Source organism: Typopeltis vanoorti, chromosome 7, assembly GCF_054136105.1.
Source record: "Typopeltis vanoorti isolate ZY-2024b chromosome 7, IOZ_Tvanoo_1.0, whole genome shotgun sequence".
Classification (NCBI taxonomy): Eukaryota; Metazoa; Arthropoda; class Arachnida; order Uropygi; family Thelyphonidae; genus Typopeltis; species Typopeltis vanoorti.
Window position 1 is genome coordinate 9696542 of NC_143555.1, and position 19476 is coordinate 9716017.

The 19476-nt window shown below is 36.6% G+C and overlaps 1 protein-coding gene across 3 annotated transcripts in view; it reads right to left on the minus strand.

Annotated features, from left to right (window-relative positions):
• LOC150104479 (ATP-binding cassette sub-family C member 8-like) overlaps nucleotides 1–19476 on the minus strand; it is an 822612-nt gene that overhangs the window by 275873 nt on the left and 527263 nt on the right. For all 3 annotated transcript variants that reach the window (XM_090395659.1, XM_090395657.1, XM_090395658.1), the window contains exon 21: nucleotides 17737–17897. In XM_090395659.1, coding sequence (XP_090251785.1) covers nucleotides 17737–17897 — 161 coding nt within the window. The remainder of the gene's footprint in view (nucleotides 1–17736; nucleotides 17898–19476) is intronic.

The window sequence follows — 19476 nt, forward strand, 5'->3', positions numbered from 1 at the left end:
TTTCAAATCCATGTTTCTTTCTAACCTTCCATAAATGACACTTAATTCATTAATTATAAAAATCAAAATACCTTCACCATTGCTAACAGGTGTGTGGGGGGGGTGTACTGCAAAAGAGAACCTGTTCTTTTTTGTAAGTAATAACATGTTCCAAATATGCAAGGTAAGAGGGCAGCTGCAGAATGCATATTCTACTGTTTCCAATCAGTAACAGATGTCAAAGATTGGATTTCCAATGTTAACGTACCTCAACTTGATGGCATTTATATATGCAATTCTCCAAACAAGATCCCTCCTGTTAGAGTATCCTTGGAACTTCAGTAAGTTATGAAAAAAGTATTATTGTCAGTACGCCAACTGTGGAAGTTCATGGCAAAAGAGGTTAAATATTTCTTTTTACCAATTTATTAATGGAAAGAATGTCAATGCCAAATACCATAGCAATTTTAGAGTTAATCACAGAATGCTGTAGAATTCAGGAACAATCTCAGCATTTGGGCCTTCATAATCATTTACTTCAAATGGGGGGGGGGGAAATGAAAACCCAAGCAATACTAGAGAAGGTCTACATGTGTGATTAGTCTGTAGCATTTCATGGATTTCTGAAGCTGTATTACTTAAATAGCAGAATTATAACACTGGAAGCACAAAGTCTCCATACTTCTTTCTTAGTTGAAGAAATATCTTTTTTTAATTTCTTGGTATTGGCTGGACCAAAAAAATGGCACAGATTTACTATATTATTATTATTACCCAAGACCCCATGGAGTCAAAGACTCATCTAGGAGGTCCTTTTATCAAACATACAGCTCATCATACTGTGCTTTAAACACACTCAAATTCTCTGCAGTCACCACGCTCTCAGGCAAGGCATTCCAATTATTCACAACTCTGCATGAAAAAAAACCTGCCTCTCACTCCCCTACTCACATCCTCCTTATACAGGAGGGTGTGAGTAGGGGAGTGAGAGGCAGTTATATTAATTAATTAATTAATTATATTAATAAATAATATAATTAATAAATAAAGCAATTATATATATATATATATATATAATTGCTTTTCTTTAGCTTCTGTAATGTCTAATATTTATTATGTACAACCGAGCAAGGAAGATTATGGTTTTAAGTACTATGGCTTCAGAAGAAAAGGAAAGTGTCAAAATTTTCCAGTCTTCTGAGGTTTCAATATTTTTGTATATATCAGTCATGTCAAGCACTTGAAAAGAGGAAAAATTATTTCCTTATCCTTGCATATAATGAAAAGAAAATCATGTGTTCCCCCACATTACATTATCATCTAAGCTGTATTTGCAATTTTTGCTATGTGACCACTGAACTTCCAATTCCTATCCATCATAACTGCAATATTCTCCTCCTCAGAGTTTCTCCACACATAATCCCACTAATATCACATGCTGTTGAATATCTCATTGCACCAAAGTGTATGACTTTACACTTACCAGCACTTAAATGATAGTAATTTTAATTTTCCCAAACTTATTCAAATCATTCTGTAAGTGCTGGATATCAGTAGGATCCTTGATTGCCCTACCTATCTTTGCATCGTCAGAACATAACTGAACATTTTCTGTCAGATCCTTCCCAATATCATTAATACATAGAGTTAACAACCATGGTCCAAGGAATGATCCCTTGTTTATACTATTGATCCTCATATACCAATTTCTGATACTTGTCTGGAAGCCAACCACTTATTCAAGCCAACTGTTCATATTCCAATCCTACATTATCCAGTTTATGCAACAGCCTTTTATGTGGTATCCTATCAAATGCAGAAAATCCAACAGTATCATAGTGTATCCATTCCTATTATCCAATGAAGCTGTAAAATTATTACAAAATAAGAGAAAATTGCCCCCCCCCCCTACTTCAGAGATACTGACAGATTGAACAGGTTGATAGACATATGAACTACCATTGTGCAATGAGATTATAATACATCCCTTCCATTGGATCTTACCTGAGCTGAGACTCAAATTATATAAACACAATAAGGGACTGGCTTGGCCATCGAACTCACTCACACATCTAAAAACTCAAACTGATTTCTTCCACAGTCTGTGCAAAGAAAGCCTCCTTTTATGAGAGTATCCCGATATACTCTCATATCTCAGTCATCTAACAATTTTCACTCTCACTTTTCTTTCTCACATCTTCAGCAATTCTTTCATATTCTTTCTTACTATATTTATCACCACTTAAATTATTATGCCTAAAAGCCATGAATTGTTTAATAATTAATCTGGAAATTTCATATGACAATTTTTATTTATTTGGATCATCAATATAAAGACCCTTGTTTGCAGACTCTACATTTGCATCATCAAAACATAACTAAACATTTCCGATTAAACATTAAATTAAACACATTAAATCCAGAAAAGACCACCTAAAAAAATAACCTAATCTGAAAAAAGCACTCCCTTCAAATTACAAAAAGTTGATCAAAGAGAGGATACCACAGATAAGAGTCCTAAGAAAAATTAGAAGAGTGAACAGATAGTTTATTGGCAGAAACATGTTGAAAATAAAGTTATCAGAAGAGAAATGAATATTATTCATATTCAAAAATGTGTAAGCTAACCACATTTAATCATAACATGGTATAGTTACTTAAACAGAATGGGAATGAAAGAATAAAGTGTTTCAAGAAAGAAAAAAAAAACGAAGACAGACACATAGGACACACACTGTTATCGTCCACAGTACTTTCAAAGACTGAAATGTAAGTGCCCATGAAATCAGACACCTGGCAAATAACAGAAAACCCAATATAGAAGAAGGCTATTGCTCAGAAATTAATAATGAAATCTGGTTGAACTGTCATAATATCTGGTAATGATGACTACAATAGTTTCTGTAATTTGGCTTAGTAGTGAAGCTTAAATAGTAACTCTGCTCCTTCTTGGTTGGAATATTGTTTATCAATCTTCTGATCAAAACATTTGCAATAAACAGGTCACTTATTCCAAATGGTGTGCTGGAGATTGCTCATAAAAGCAGAATGTTAAAATTTCAAGCCAGATGTTAAAGTGATGATGACTATAAAATGTAGAATGGCATTTGATGGTGAATGGTGACATGGAAAATCCAGCCAGGGCATGCTTATTTCACCCTTTGTGCTTCCTTATCCCCCCTCCCTATGTGGTAGCTGTACAGTGATAACCTCCCCTAACAACTTTACAGGAATGTTAATTTTCAATAAAGATTTCACATTTCTAGAATTGTTGTGAACTAATAAGGTAATTACACTAAGAAGAAGCGACCTAGGCAAAATGAAGTGGATGTCAGCTGATGGCATTCATTTAAACTTTCAGGAAGGAGGAAGGGAAATTCTTGCAAATAGAGAACCAATTGCATTGTTGTTTTAGATTTTTAAAATTTATTTTTTGCAAGAATGTTGTTAAAAATTTACCAGTGCAACCTCTGCTTATTTCCCCATTCCATTTTAAATTTTCATTGCTCATTTTATTATTATTATTCAGGCCTCCATGGAGTCAAAAGACTCATCGTGGGAGGTCCTTCCTAAGAAACACAAAGTCTATCAAGACTCATAAGGGAGGACCACCCTAAGAAACATAAAGTCTATCATACCACTCCTTAAACTCATTGAACTGTTCTTGCTCTCACCACTCCATCAGGCAATGCATTCCATGGTTCAACCATCCTCCATGCAAAGAAACCACTCCTCACCCTCTTGCTCACAGTTTCCTTTTGTAACTTCCAGGGATGGCCTCTTGTCATCAATCCTTCCCGCTGTTCAACCAAGCGAAAGAACTCCCCAGTGTCAACCCTGTAACCACCTCTCAACAGTTTAAAAGTCTTAATCATATCACCTCTCCTTCTTGTATCCACCAAACCCTGCAGTCCACATTCCCTCAGCTGATCCTCATAACTATCATTGTACAGTCCTGAAACCATCTTTGTTATCCACCTTTGTACCCTTTCCACAGTTAATTTATCCCCTTCAAATCCTGGGGATCAAATCTGAGAACAATAATTCAAGTGTGGTCTGATCAGTGTCTTATACAATGGAATGATAAGTGTTTTATCTCTGCAGGTCAGTGTCCTCATTATTGCAGCAATCCTCTGTGTTACCTTCACCATCTTTGCAATATGCTCCCTAAATTTCAGGTTTCTATCAATCATCAACTCCTCCCATAGAGTATGCAGTGTCCCATCGATGTTTCCCAAACCTCAAGACCTTACATTTTGCTGCATTAAACATTTTCCCACCTATCTAGCTTATTCAAATCCTCTTGCAGGGCTGCCGCATCTGCACTATTACTAATAACCCTTCCCAGCTTGGCATCATCTGCAAACAACTGAATATCCCCTTGCAATCCACTGACAATGTCATTGACATAAAGGTTAAACAATATAGGTCCCAGTACTGAGCCCTGTGACCCCACTTGCAACCCTTTGCTTATAACCATAACTTCTATTGTTGTTTTTCATTATTATTATTTATTCATTTTTTTACTGTTATTCTGAAAACAGTTAAACTGGAGTTTGTGTTCTTTCTTGAGAAAAATACAAATGGTTTTGTAAGCAGCATGACAAGGCTGCTTGAGAGAAAAGTCACATAATATTGAGCATAATCACAATCTTTCATCAAAATCTCTATGAAATCTCCATCTTTATGTAAATGATTTTGAAAGGGCTATAAGTAAGAAACTTACACCATGTTCAATAATAGTCATACTTTCTAGCTCCTTACAAAAGCTATTGGCCAAATATTCTTTTCCTAATGATTACTAATTAAGAAAGATGTATAAATCCTGAAGTCCAGTTAGATTGTTGTAGTATGGTTTTAAATTTCAAGACAGTGAGATAAGATATTTGGTAATTTTTAAGCCAAGTGAAACAGACACATACAATTAGTCTTAAGCATTATGATCTCAGTTTACTCAGAGAACCAGTAATTACCAATAATGGATGAAGATTGTCAGAATCTAATTTGGCAAAGATAAAAGGACATTAGAACTTCTGTTTATTATTATTATTTATTCATTTATTTACTGTTATTCTGAAAACAGTTAAACTGGAGTTTGTGTTCTTTCTTGGGAGAGATACAAATATATTGTCATCCAGTAAGTTTTATTTAGACAATTTTTCAAAATGACAACCTTTGATTTAACATGCATGACAATTGAAGAGTGTACAGTATTCTGTAATATAATTGAGTTGTGTATGTCATCATCATACGTATCAAGGATTTAGGCCTAGTATTGCCTGTTCCGGCCTTAGAAGTCATCGTTGAATCGTTTAAGAGGACGTCCTGGTTTTCTTTTTCCTAATGGCTTGTACTTTAAGGCTTGTTTTGGTAATCTTTCTGTTTTCATTCTCTGAACGTGTTCCATCCATCTATGTTTATATTTTTTAATTTTTTCAATTACTGGTTCTTGGTTTAATTCTTTCATAATATCTTCGTTTCTTTTGTGATCAAATAGGGTATACTTTGCAGTTTTTCTCATAAACTTCATTTCTGCTGTTGTTAATCTTTGTTTGTCTTTTTGTTTTATTGTCCAGATTTCGCTTCCATACATTAAGACCGGTAGGGCTAATGTATTGTATACTTTTAGCCTGGTTTGTTTTTGAACTAGGTTTGGTTTAAATATAGAGTTAATTACTCCTGTTATTTTTAAATATTTTGCAATTTTTATGTTTATATCTTTTTCATTTTCATAAGTGATCATACATCCTAGGTAGTTAAATGAATTCACCTGTTCTAAGATCTTGTTATCTAATACTATTTTAGTTCTTGCTGGATCTTGTCCTTTAAAGGCCATAGTTTTTGATTTTTCCGTTGATATTATCATACCATAATCTTTGGATATCTCATTTAGATTTAAAATAGCTTTCTGTAAGTTATCTTCAGAATTTGTAATTATTATTTGGTCGTCTGCAAAGAGGAGAGTGTTTAAGTTAACTGTAGGGGAAAGTTTATTTCCTTGATGTAAATTTTTATTCCATTTTATTATTATTTCATTTAAGTAGATATTAAAAAGAGTTGCTGAGAGGGGACATCCCTGTTGGACCCCTTGGTTTATCTCTCTTGTATATGATAGCTCATGATTTAATCTTATTTGTATTTGATTATTTTCATATATACTTGTGACAGCTTTTAGGATATTATTTGGTATTTGTCTTTCTTTTAATATGTTAAATAATATGTTTCTTTTAACTTTGTCAAATGCTTTTTCAAAGTCAATAAATGCAATATGTGTTTCTAAATTATATTCTCTTCTTTTCTCTATTATTAATTTTAGGCAGAAGGCTGGGTCTATACATGATCGTCCTTTTCTAAATCCATTTTGTACCTCTAGAATAAAGTTTTCGGAATATTTCATTAGTTTGTTATTTAAGATTCTGCTGTATATTTTGTAACATGAATTTAGTATACCGATACCTCTATAGTTTTTAGGGTCATCTCTATTACCTTTCTTAAAGATAGGAATCACAATTGCTTTTTTCCATTCTTTTGGGGGGGATACCAGTTGAGTAAATTTTATTTAAAAATAATAAGAGTCTTCCTTTGAATCTTGTTCCTGCGTATTTATATAGTTCTGAACCTAGCTTATCTTCTCCAGGTGATTTTCCGTTTAGTTGTGTATGTATAAATAAATATATTAAAATAAATAACTGTTTATATTAAATATGAGGCTGATTGCATAACATTGCCTCTTTCAGGCAAGTTAATCTTACCTTCATGTGGTATGACCTGTTTCCACAAACAGGGTTCATGTGAGGCAGGTATTGCCGCCTTAAAAGCACACCTTCACTAGTTGGAAAAATGCTACCTAACCTTTGTGTGGTAAATGTCTTATTTAAGACATTTATCACATGAAAAAATTTCTGCCCAGCAAAACAACTCCACCATCTCCAACTCCATCATCCCTGTTACTGAAGGTGAAGTGGCCACTGCTTTGTATTGTATAGTTTCCAGTTTGTGTTCCTTCTCTTTTTTCCGAAATGCAATGCAGGTGGAGGCTTCACTGTTCATACTCTTCACGCTGTAATGTATTTAATTAAGGAGCAGTACCTCCTCTGCTTGAAGATACAGCAGTAAAATGGTTTCTGCAGGCTGGCCACCAGGTAGTGTACAAGGGACTAAACCTGTTGGTAACAATTCAGGAGACTTCAGATGAAGTGGAAAATAATCCTGCTGTTTCTTACTTAGTCAGGTTGTGCATGGAGGGAGTCCAAGTATAGTAAGTTGCAGGATGGCACTGTCTAAGGCCATGCTTGAACCGGAATCTGGAAACTGCTTGTCGAGGAGTGGTGATCACAAGACCTTCATTCCTGCTGCATGTCTCTGCTGTATAAATTTTCCTAATATTCCACTCACTACATGATAGACAACATAAAAATTTTTAGAGATACTGTGGTTAAAAAAATTCTCACTAAAAAAAAAACAAATCTCAGAAAAGATCAAAATTTGTATTGTATAGTTTCCAGTTTCAAAATATTCTGTATTCTGTATCCATGTAAAAAACTTCCAGATTGACTTTACCAAGATCTGAGGTCTCAATTCTAATATCAAAGTGCCACCATGACCTATAAGTACCCAAACCTAATATATTATTCATCACTGAACCTCAACTGGCATCCTCCACAACTATATCACACCTCAATTTCCTCATTACATCATGCATGATGCCTTTTGCAAGACATGTGCGACTTGTACATTTGTCAGATCTTATATCATATGCCAAAGGTTATCAGACACTGAATCCCCTTTATATATGATTATCATTGGCTCTAGTTCACGGATTTTTCTTATCTCATTTTGTTGAATTCGTTTGCTGCTTCTACCATTCTCTTAAACTTTATGAACCTATTTGACTACATCTCTAAAAGTCAGTCGCATACAATCTAATTACTCTAACAGTGTTGAAAATTTATTTATCACTAGGTTAGACTATAATAGATTTAGTTTAATCCTTTATCCCAGTGAGAGCAAACAAAGTTTGCGCCTGAAAATATCTTCAGGACTAAATATAGTGTTGTACTATCTTATCCAGTAAGTAGTGCAACACCAAGGCAACTCGTGGCAAAGGTGGAGCAAGCTACCAGGCACTTCTAACCCAGTATCTCCCATAATGCAAAACAGTATACATATCCACATAGGAAATGTGTTTTGCATTATGGGAGATACTGGGTTAGAAGTGCCTGGTAGCTTGCTCCACCTTTGCCATGAGTTGCCTTGGTGTTGCACTACTTACTGGATAAGATAGTACAACACTATATTTAGTCCTGAAGATATTTTCAGGCGCAAACTTTGTTTGCTCTCACTGGGATAAAGGATTAAACTAAATCTATTATAGTCTAACCTAGTGATAAATAAATTTTCAACATCTTTCTCTAAATCCAGAGTAATTTTTAAAAAAAGGTGATAAACCTTTTGGCAAATCCCATAGGCACAGATGACTTGCTACTGCTTCTGCCTGGTATCTCCAGCTCTGGGCCTGGCTCCCACTGAAGAGACCTCAATAAAGGTCGAAACTAGTCTGGGTAGATGGCCAATCCCTTTAATGCATAACAGTATACATATCCACATAGGAAATGTGTTTTGCATTATGGGAGATACTGGGTTAGAAGTGCCTGGTAGCTTGCTCCACCTTTGCCACGAGTTGCCTTGGTGTTGCACTACTTACTGGATAAGATAGTACAACACTATATTTAGTCCTGAAGATATTTTCAGGCGCAAACTTTGTTTGCTCTCACTGGGATAAAGGATTAAACTAAATCTATTATAGTCTAACCTAGTGATAAATAAATTTTCAACATCTTTCTCTAAATCCAGAGTAATTTTTAAAAAAAGGTGATAAACCTTTTGGCAACTCCCATAGGCACAGATGACTTGCTACTGCTTCTGCCTGGTATCTCCAGCTCTGGGCCTGGCTCCCACTGAAGAGACCTCAATAAAGGTCGAAACTAGTCTGGGTAGATGGCCAATCCCTTTAATGCATAACAGTATATATACATATCCACATAGGAAATGTGTTTTGCATTATGGGAGATACTGGGTTAGAAGTGCCTGGTAGCTTGCTCCACCTTTGCCACGAGTTGCCTTGGTGTTGCACTACTTACTGGATAAGATAGTACAACACTATATTTAGTCCTGAAGATATTTTCAGGCGCAAACTTTGTTTGCTCTCACTGGGATAAAGGATTAAACTAAATCTATTATAGTCTAACCTAGTGATAAATAAATTTTCAACATCTTTCTCTAAATCCAGAGTAATTTTTAAAAAAAGGTGATAAACCTTTTGGCAACTCCCATAGGCACAGATGACTTGCTACTGCTTCTGCCTGGTATCTCCAGCTCTGGGCCTGGCTCCCACTGAAGAGACCTCAATAAAGGTCGAAACTAGTCTGGGTAGATGGCCAATCCCTTTAATGCATAACAGTATACATATCCACATAGGAAATGTGTTTTGCATTATGGGAGATACTGGGTTAGAAGTGCCTGGTAGCTTGCTCCACCTTTGCCACGAGTTGCCTTGGTGTTGCACTACTTACTGGATAAGATAGTACAACACTATATTTAGTCCTGAAGATATTTTCAGGCGCAAACTTTGTTTGCTCTCACTGGGATAAAGGATTAAACTAAATCTATTATACTCTAACAGTGACATAATTTCCCTTGGTGTTTTCAATATTCACAGAATAAATTGGAAGAGGAGAAGCCAAAGTGTCTGTTAACCCACCAGAATTCTCTAGATAATCCTCATCATTCTCCTAAAACCCTGGACCACTTCTTAACCAGGTCTCCCTCCATATACATCACTGATACCACCTCTCCTCTTGGCAAGCCTAACTATAATCTTGCCCATGTTTACTTAACTATGGATCACTGTTCTTGGAATCAATCCCAGCCCTGTATGCTATGGCACTACAATGGTTCCAATTAGGATGATCTTTGGAACTTCTGTGCTTTCTTTCCATGATATGATTATTGTGTCTACTATCTGATCCTAAAACCTACTATGAACTCTAACAACCAAAATCATTCTCACTGGAATGAGTGCTTTTATTCTCCATTCCCCCTCGAAACATTGGATCCTTATCCAGGTCCCAGTTCTACAACTGTGCCAAAGCAGTCCAAACCAAAAATTCAGCATGTATCCAATGGCACAAGTCACAAACTCCAGCCTCTAACTCCACTTGCTCTAATGCCCTTAACAACTGCTAAAAAACATCAATACAAGAGTAGTCTGAAAAAGTTCTCGGCCTAACAATGAAAAAACGAATTTATAATTTCAAAATTATTTATATTTTTCAACATAATCTTCCTTAAGACTAACACATTTATTCCAGCAATGCTCAAGCACCATTATTCCGTCCCTGTAGTGGTTCTCAGTAAGATCTGTAAAACACCCCTCTACAGCTGCAATCACTTCTTGATTCTAAGAAAAATGCTGACCAGCGAGGAAGAGTTTTAGTTTTAGGAAGAGATAGAAATCAGAGGGGAGGCCAAATCTGGGGAATAGGGTGGATGTTCCAACAATTCATAGTGCAGATCACTTAATTTTCCCATTGCCAAAACACCTTTGTTGACAGGTGCATTGTCCTGATGAAAGATGATTTTTTTCTTATGGAAACATAGTCTTTTCTCATGAAGTTTTTCATCTAGTCTGGTTAAGAGATTGGAATAATATTCCTCGGTTATTATTTTACCCTTGTCAAGATAATTAAAAAACAAAATGCCTTTAGCATCCCAAAATACCGATGCCATGATCTTTCCTGCTGATGGAACCGACTTTGTCTTCTTTGGTGCTGAACAACCGGCTTCTGTCCATTGTTTTGACTGTTACTTGGATTTTGGTGTATAATGGGGTGAATCCAAGTCTCAGCCATAGTAATAAATCGATGCACAAAATCAGTTTTATTCTTGTTAAAATGCTCTAAGGTTCAGAGATTTTCATACGAGTGCATTTTTGATCTGCTGTGAGCAAGAGCAGCACCCAACTTGCGCAAAGCTTTTTCATTTGCAATTCTTCGTGTAAAATATATCCTACATGTTCTTTTGAAATGCCTATAGTCTCAGCAATTTCATACACTTTGACTGGCCGGTCATCCCATACCATATCGTGCACTTGATCAATGACTTCTGCTGTTGTTCTTACACTTTTCAGATGTCCTTCATGTTGATCATCTTCAAGGCTGGTATGGCCATGTTTAAACTCAGCAACCCATTTCGTAACTGTCAAAAATGAAGGAGAAGAGTGCCCATAAACTTTTATGAACTTCGAATGAAGTTCATAAAAGAATTTTATAACCGCATGATACTCAATTTTATCCATTTCATGGGATACCAACAACACTTTTGCTTCAGACAGCTGTATAAAACAAACAACTTGATAGAATGACTTGCAATTTTATATGGATGCTTATGACAGATGTACCAACTTAGAAAGAAAAAAAAAAAAAAAAAAAAAAAAAACGTGCTGATAGTGTTGTCATCTATGGTTGAGGCCGAGAACTTTCAGACCACCCTAGTAAATCCAAAGCAGACTTCCTAAGGATCTACTGCATTTAGCTCGTCTTCTGTTCAAATGGCAGTCAAGCCTTCTGGTCTTGCTTGCCAATGCTGTGGAATGTAACTGCCCTTCCGTGTTTTGATTTTCCTAACATTCTTATGGTACAACAGTTAACATTTAAAGAATAATGTACAACTATTGGTATCAGTTTTTTCCCTTGAATTCTTATATTGATAACCAAGGCAAATCTGCTCCCACTATTCTATGAAATATCCATAATATGCCTCATCTAATCTCCCTTTTCCAAGATGTCATACTCATCTTGGAAGCAGGTTTTTATCCAGCCTCTTCCAAAAAAAAAAAAAAAAGAAACTCTTGCCCCGACTTCAATATTCTGAGAAATGGAAAAAGTCATCACCAGCCATATGCTTCACTATTTGGAGATTCACCATTTGTTGTTTCAAGGATACTTGAAACAACAAATGATTCACCATTTAGTGATCACCAATATGGATTCTGGCATTCTTGCTCCACATTGGCTATCACAGCTAATTCCACCGACCAGTGGACGCAAGCATGAAAAAGTTTGGAGAAAATTAAGTGGTAATTCGTGCTGTTTCCCAGGCATTTTATCAAGTTGGGCATCGAAGCTTTTTATCAAGCTATCCTACTCATTGTAAGTAGATAACCAGCTTGCTCTCCAGTCATTATTTGAAATTCAGGGTGGATGGCTCTGACAATATTCTGCTTGCCAATGAGGATAAGTTTTCTCTTACTGGGTTTATTTTCATATATAGTCTATCCTGGAACAAATGTATCATATCCACAGTCTCCATAAAGGTTTAGTGTTCGTTTTTCATTCTAAACAATACTTCTCTCCTGTTCAACTTCTGACACTTAATAAGTCTCAAATCCACCCAACTTTAGAATACTGTTCTGACATTGGGGGTGAGAATAGTTCCTCAGAATGTTTGATTGTATTCAGAAGAGAGATTCACTTTATTGATAATCCATCTCTCTCTCTGACTGACTCCCTCTAGTCACTTTCTTCATAGATGCTGTGTTGTTGCATTATGTCTTTTACGCACATATTTCCATGGATGCAGCTCAAGTGAATTGTTGCTACCGTCTCTCCACTTTTCTTAAATCATGTACTAACATGAACACTACTTGTCAACTTCCATATACAGTTCATCTCCAAAACTTATTGAAGAAACTTCTCATCCTCCCCCTTTATTCCCTACACCTCTAATGTTTGACGGTCTTCCCCATACTCTTTTTCCCATTGATAATAACTCTCAACACTTCAAAAAACACATCAACAAATTCCTTTCTTCTCAATAACCACTTGTCTCCAATGCGGGCCAGGCTGGCCGAGTGGTTAGTGTATCCACTCTCCAGCCAAAAGGCTGTGCGTTCGAATCCCGCTGGGCATGGATGTTTGTGATTGTCTGTGGAAAAACTAGTGGTGTTGGTCAGCAGTAGATGGCATTAGTGTAGTTGTAGTTAGTTGTAGTTGGTGGATTGAGTGATGGAGAGAGCTGCAGAGTAGGTGCCCTCCCTCGATGAGTCTATGGACTCCCTGGAGGTGTAAAATAATAATAATAATAATAATATGACATTGTTATATGATATGTCTTGTGACCTCTTATGTGTGGGGCTGTATAGTTTGTGTGTATATAAACTTTCATCTTCATTTAATTAATTAGTTAGAATTAATTTAATTAATTTGTTAAAAATAAAGACATCAGAGATTTTGCCAGAGATTTAAATTACTCGAATTAAAAGAAACTTTTTTTGCCACGGATTTAAGATACTTATTAAAATAAACTTAATTCTCTAGGATATTTACTTGATATGAAGAGATGACAAATATATGCAAAATAATCTGATCAGAGATTATGCAAATTAATAACTATTATGTAAGTGTGCACACAAGTAATTTACAGTAGTGTTACTTGGACACATTATAAATGAATGGCATAAATAATTTCTTTAGCTGATGTATTCTATGACTCATTCTAAGAGTAAACAAAGTATCCCAATAAAAAAAAATAATCAAACTTTTTTTTTTTGAAATATACTACATTTTATTATATTACAGTTGGGTGATGTTGCTTTATGGTCAAAGCAAATGGGGCTATGATTTTATTTATTGTATTCATATGTATGGGAATGCTAGAAGAGGAGAGAATAGGAGCAGTAGAGGAGATGGAATGAGAGAGATGTATGGGAATGATAGAAGAGGAGAGAATAGGAATAGTAGAAGAGAGGGAATGAGAGAGAGTTATGGGAATAACACAAGAGGAGAGAATAGGATAAGTGGAAGAGAGGGAATGAGAGAGTTATGGGAGTGATGGAGGAGGAGAGAATGGAAACAGTAGGAGAGAGGGAATGATGAGAGGTGTAACGTATGGTGGCGCAATGATCTATGGTGTGCAAGATAGGATACATGAGGAGCGTTTGCCTGAGGAACAATAGAGAATGTGGCTATGGCAATTAAGAGGGGTGAAAGGATGGATGAGATGATTGTGATGGTGGGCACGAATGACTTGAGAGGCAGTGTAAATCGGGCAGCGAGAGATCTGAGATTCTTGCTTGAAGTTGTGCAAAAGAAAACGCAGAGAGGGAAGATTGTGTGTGTGTGTTGCCCAGGTATGATAGTGACAAACTGAGAAGAAGAGCAGCAATACTGAATCACATAATAGCCAGAATGTAAGAGAAGAGAGGGTTGGAATACGTGGATGCTTGGAGGGTGATTGAAGACAAAAGGGAACTGTATGCTAAAGACTGCTTGCATTTGAATGAGGAAGGACGAAGGCATCTGGAAAGATTGTTGTTTTCTGAACGAGTCAGTGTGTAAAGGAAAGTCAAAGTGTAAGGAAACTAGAATTCCCAGGGTGGATGGTAGCAGGGATGGCCTATTGTGGGAATGGGTGCTTTGGGGAAGGGGGATGATGTCAGGAAACATTGAGCCCAGCGGGATCGAGAGGGGGACAATGATAGGTATAGAAGCAGTGACATTTTTATGCTCTATACTAATGCCAGGAGTATCCGAAATAAAGGAAATGAATTGTTGGCACTGATAGCATCAACCTGGCCAAGGATTATTGGGATCTCTGAGACATGGTTGATGGAGGATGATATAATAGCCGGAATTGAAGTGGCAGGGTACGGCATTTTTCGGCAGGATAGGAAAGGAAAACGTGGTAGTGGAGTACTGCTTATGATAAGCGATGACTTATGTCCTCTTAGAGTAGAGGCTTTGGAAGGCAGTGACACAAATGGTTTTGAAAGCATGTGGTGTGAGGTAGAAGTGGCCAAGACAGAATATTTATTGGGCGTTGCTATAAACCAGGGAGCACAGAGGGTGGGGGACCAGGAGATGTTTAGGCAGCTGAGCTTGGCAAATGCAAGAAGAATGATTGTTATGGGAGATTTTAACTACAGCAGTATAAGTTGGAAAGAGGAAAATGCAAGTAGTAAGAAGGGGGATAGAATTTCCGGAATTCTTGAGGGACAAATGTCTTCCGCAGCATGTGATAGAGGGAACAAAAGGTTCAAGAGTTTTGGTCATAGCATCAAAAGAGCTGATAATAGGTGAGATGATATCTCTCCCACCAGTTGGAGAGAGTGACCATGTGGTTTTAACTTGGAAGATGAATAGGTATGCAGGAGTATCAAAGAGATGGGAATATATGTGGAATTATAAGGCAGGTGATTATAATCATCTGAGATATCAATTTGGGGAAGTTTCATGGAGGGAGGAATTGGAAGGCCAGGATATCATTAGTGCTTGGGAGATTGTGAAAGAATATTTGTTAGCAGCAATAGTAAGCTGTATTCCACAAATGAAGAAGAGGACACAATTTGGTGTAAAGAGGATGACAAACGATATCAAACAGGAACTGCAGTTGAAAAAGAGATTATGGAAGATATACAAGGATAGGAGTGAAGGACAAATACACGATGAATATAAGACGCAGGCCAACAGAGTGACCAGAATGGTGAGGAAGGCAAAACTGGAATATGAGAAGAGATTGGCATTAAGATCCAAAGAAAATCCTAGGGAAATTTTTAGCTATGTGGCCAGTAGGCAGAGAAATGATTGTGGGAGAATGACATTGCGGGATAAAAATGGGAATAGAGTGACTGATGCAGAGGACATAGTGGAGTTGTTCAATGAGCACTTTGTTGGAGTATTTCATCCTGGAGGAGGTTTTAATACTAGAGTGATAGGGCAGGATCAGGGCTTAGAGGTGCAAGAGGAGAGTGTGTGTTCCAAATACTGAGTGCTCTGGATACAATAAAGCTGTTGGACTGGATGGTATTTCACCACAGGTTTTGAGAGAATGTGCTAAAGAACTGACAGCTCCGTTGACCTGGCTTTTCAATAAAAGTCTGGCTGAAGGAAAGGTACCCAGGGAATGGAAGGAAGGTAAGATAGTGCTGCTGCATAAGGGTGGTAGCAAACTGGAAGTGTCTAATTATAGGCCTGTTTGTGTGTCATCAGTAGTTGTTAAGGTCTTCGAGAAATTAGTGAGGGACTATTTACAGCGTTGGGCAGATGAGGGTAATGTTATCTGTGAGAATCAACATGGATTTGTTAAGGGGCATGCTTGCTTTAGTAATACGATTGTCTTTTATAATAAAGTGACAAGAGCAGTTGATAAGGGAAAGGCATTTACTACCATTTTTTTGGATTTTGCAAAGGGGTTTGACAGATTACCACATGATAAGCTGATATTCAAGTTGCAGCACATGGGTTTATATGTCAGGTTAGTCAAATGGATTCAGGATTGGTTGACTAATACATATCAGAGAGAGTTGTGTATGATGGGGCAATATCAAGGAAGCAGAAGATTACAAGCGGGGTTCCACAGGGCTCAGTACTGGGACCTGTATTGCTCAATCTTTATATCAATGATGTTGTCAATGGATTGCAAGGGGGACATTCAGTTGTTTGCAGATGATGAGAAGTTGGGAAGGGTTATCAGTAATAGTGCAGATGTGGCAACCCTGCAAGAGGATTTGAATAAACTAGCCAGATGGGCAAATAAATGGGGTCATCGGTTCAATGCAGCAAAATGTCAAGTCTTGAGGTTTGGGATCCATCGATGGGAGGATGCGTACTCGATTGGAGGAGCTGTACTGGAGGAGGTAGGAGGACAAGAGATCTGTGGGGTGATGACTGATAGAACTGAAATTCAGGGAGCAGCATATTGCAAAGGTGGTGAGGGTAACTCAGAGGACTGCCGCAATACTGAGAAGGACGCTGACCTGCAGAGATAAAAGAGTTATCATTCCGTTGTATAAGGCCCTGATCAGACCACACTTAGAATATTGTTCTCAGATTTGGTCACCAGGATTTGAAAGGGATAAATTGACTGTAGAAAGGGTACACAGGCGGATAACAAAGATGGTTTCAGGACTGTACAATAACTCATATTGTTATTATGAGGAAATGTGGACTGTAGAGTTTGGTGGATAGAAGGAGAGGTGATATGATCGAGACTTTTAAGCTATTGAGAGGCAGTTACAGGGTAGATATTGGAGAGTTCTTTCACTTTTGGTGAAACAGCGGGAAGGAGCGATGACAAGGGCCCATCCATGGAAGTTACGAAAGGAGGCTGTGCGCAAGAAGGTGAGGAGTGGTTTCTTTGCATGGAGGGTGGTTGAACTTTGGAATGCATTGCCTGAGAGAGTGGTTGGAGTGGGGAAGGTTAATGGGTTCAAAGAGTGGTATGATAGACTTTGTATTTCCTAAAAACGACTTCCCACGATGAGTTTTTTTGACTCCATGGAGGTCTGGATAATAATAATAATATTATAACCTTATGGGGGGGAGGAAAAAGAACAAAATGTCACAGGAGTATAAAGTAATGTTTATGCACACATAAATCATAAACTACAGATGATGAGTTATACTGCAAATCACTCTAGCTATTTTAGTTGTAAGATAATTATTGATTATTTGAGCAGTAAGCAAATAAATATTTTTATATTTATAATCACTGATTTATGTTGTGTTTGACACATGAAATAAAAATGAAATCATAATAAAAGAATGCAAGAATGTAATTTAATGCTAATTTCTTTAAATAAAAAATTTGACTCTTCATTTAAGAAAATATTTCTTAATTTTGATAAGCAAGATTGTATTTACATAATATAAGATTTATCAATGAATCAAGCAAAAATTCCAGAATGAATGATTTTGATACCTCATTGGACATTTTACAATATTTTTCAGCATCTGATCATGGAGTACCTTTACAGCTTTTAGAGAAACTAGCTGAGCCGAAAGATTGGTTACTAAGGAAAGCACAATACCAACAGCAGATAATGCTGCATAGCCTATCATGTAATACTTCACTGACGGATCCTAGAAAATAATTAATTATAAATTCATTTAATAATAAAATTATTGTTACACCTAGAAATATTTGAATAACTATTTATGCAAAATATAATGACTTTTTTCTCTTAAATTCGAAGGGTTTTTCACTTTTAATTCTTACAACAGCAGTTCAAACATGTAGTCTGCATATCTATATTTTCCAATAAAACGCATCTATAAAAATAAAGCTATTCTGTTACTAACTTTGAAATTAAAATATTATATACATTCTGCAGTTAAACTTATTGAGCACAATAATATGCTACTAATAGTAATAATTATTATATTTCTTTTTTTATGTGACTCCCATTCATGAAAGATTCAGAAACCAATAAGAGATTAGTACAAAAGATGGGCTAGGAATTTTTTTTCTCTATTTTTTATCATTATTTTTATTTTATTTATTATTATTTTTATAAACTTTATTTAAGCAGATTTTTTTTTTTTTTTTTTTTTGGGGGGGTGCTTAAGGGTCAAAGCTGTATAACTGAGAGGAAACCTCCACATAGCCTTTAAAGGAATGAAGAGAACCGACCAGGGCTACTGACCTAACATCCAATCCTCACCTTCTCGTGGTACACCCTGTTGGGTATCTACTTGAATACTGAATGAACGAGGATGGGCTGGCAATTTGGGATATAGCCAAACAAATTGTATTCTTATTGGTTAAACCAAAATAAAAAATGATGGTACAACATGACAAAATTTCATGCCGGCTGGGGCGTCGCCTGGTTAAATAAGGCCCCCATTGTTTTCGCCAGGGAACCAGGGCGAACAGCGAAAAGTCAGCTACTGGAACATTTCTGAAAACACACCCAAACTCAACATCACCAGAGTTAAAGATCGGTACTATCAACATAAGAAGCCTGAATGGCAAAGAAATGGAGCTAGCTGAGGAATTAGATAAGTGCCAGATCGACATAATAGGGGTGACTGAAACAAAAAAGACAAAAACTGGTGAGATCTTTCTGAGCAATAAATACAAAATGTTATATTCAGGTAATGACAATCAAGGAAAAGAAGAGTAGCCAAAGTATTCAACACAAAATACGAGGCTAATTTTCTTGAATGGCAGTCAGTCTCAAGTAGAGCAATGTGGGCAAATATGAGAATAGGGAACTGGACAATGAGACTTATTTGTGCCTATGGTCCCACAGAAGGTTCTACTAAGGTAGAAGTGGAGGAATTTTTTGATGATTTAGAAAAAGCAACTGACACAATGAAAAAGGAAAAGTTGGTCCTTGTTGAGGATCTAAATAGCAGAGTAAGAAATGATTGTGAGACATACAAAAATATTTTGGAAAAATTTGGAGAAAAGAGCAAAGCTAATAATAATGGCAAATACCTGCTGGATTTCTGCTCAGGATATGGACTGGTTATTACTAACACCATGTTCCAACATAAAAATGTGCACAAATTCATATGGAGAGAAGAGGCAAGGAATAAGAAAAGTCTCATTGACTATGTTATTGTTGATAGTGATGTTTTCTCCCTGGTGCAGGACACCAGAGTGTACAGAGGATTTGAAATTGGAAGTGATCTCTATTTAGTCTTGAGCAGGATA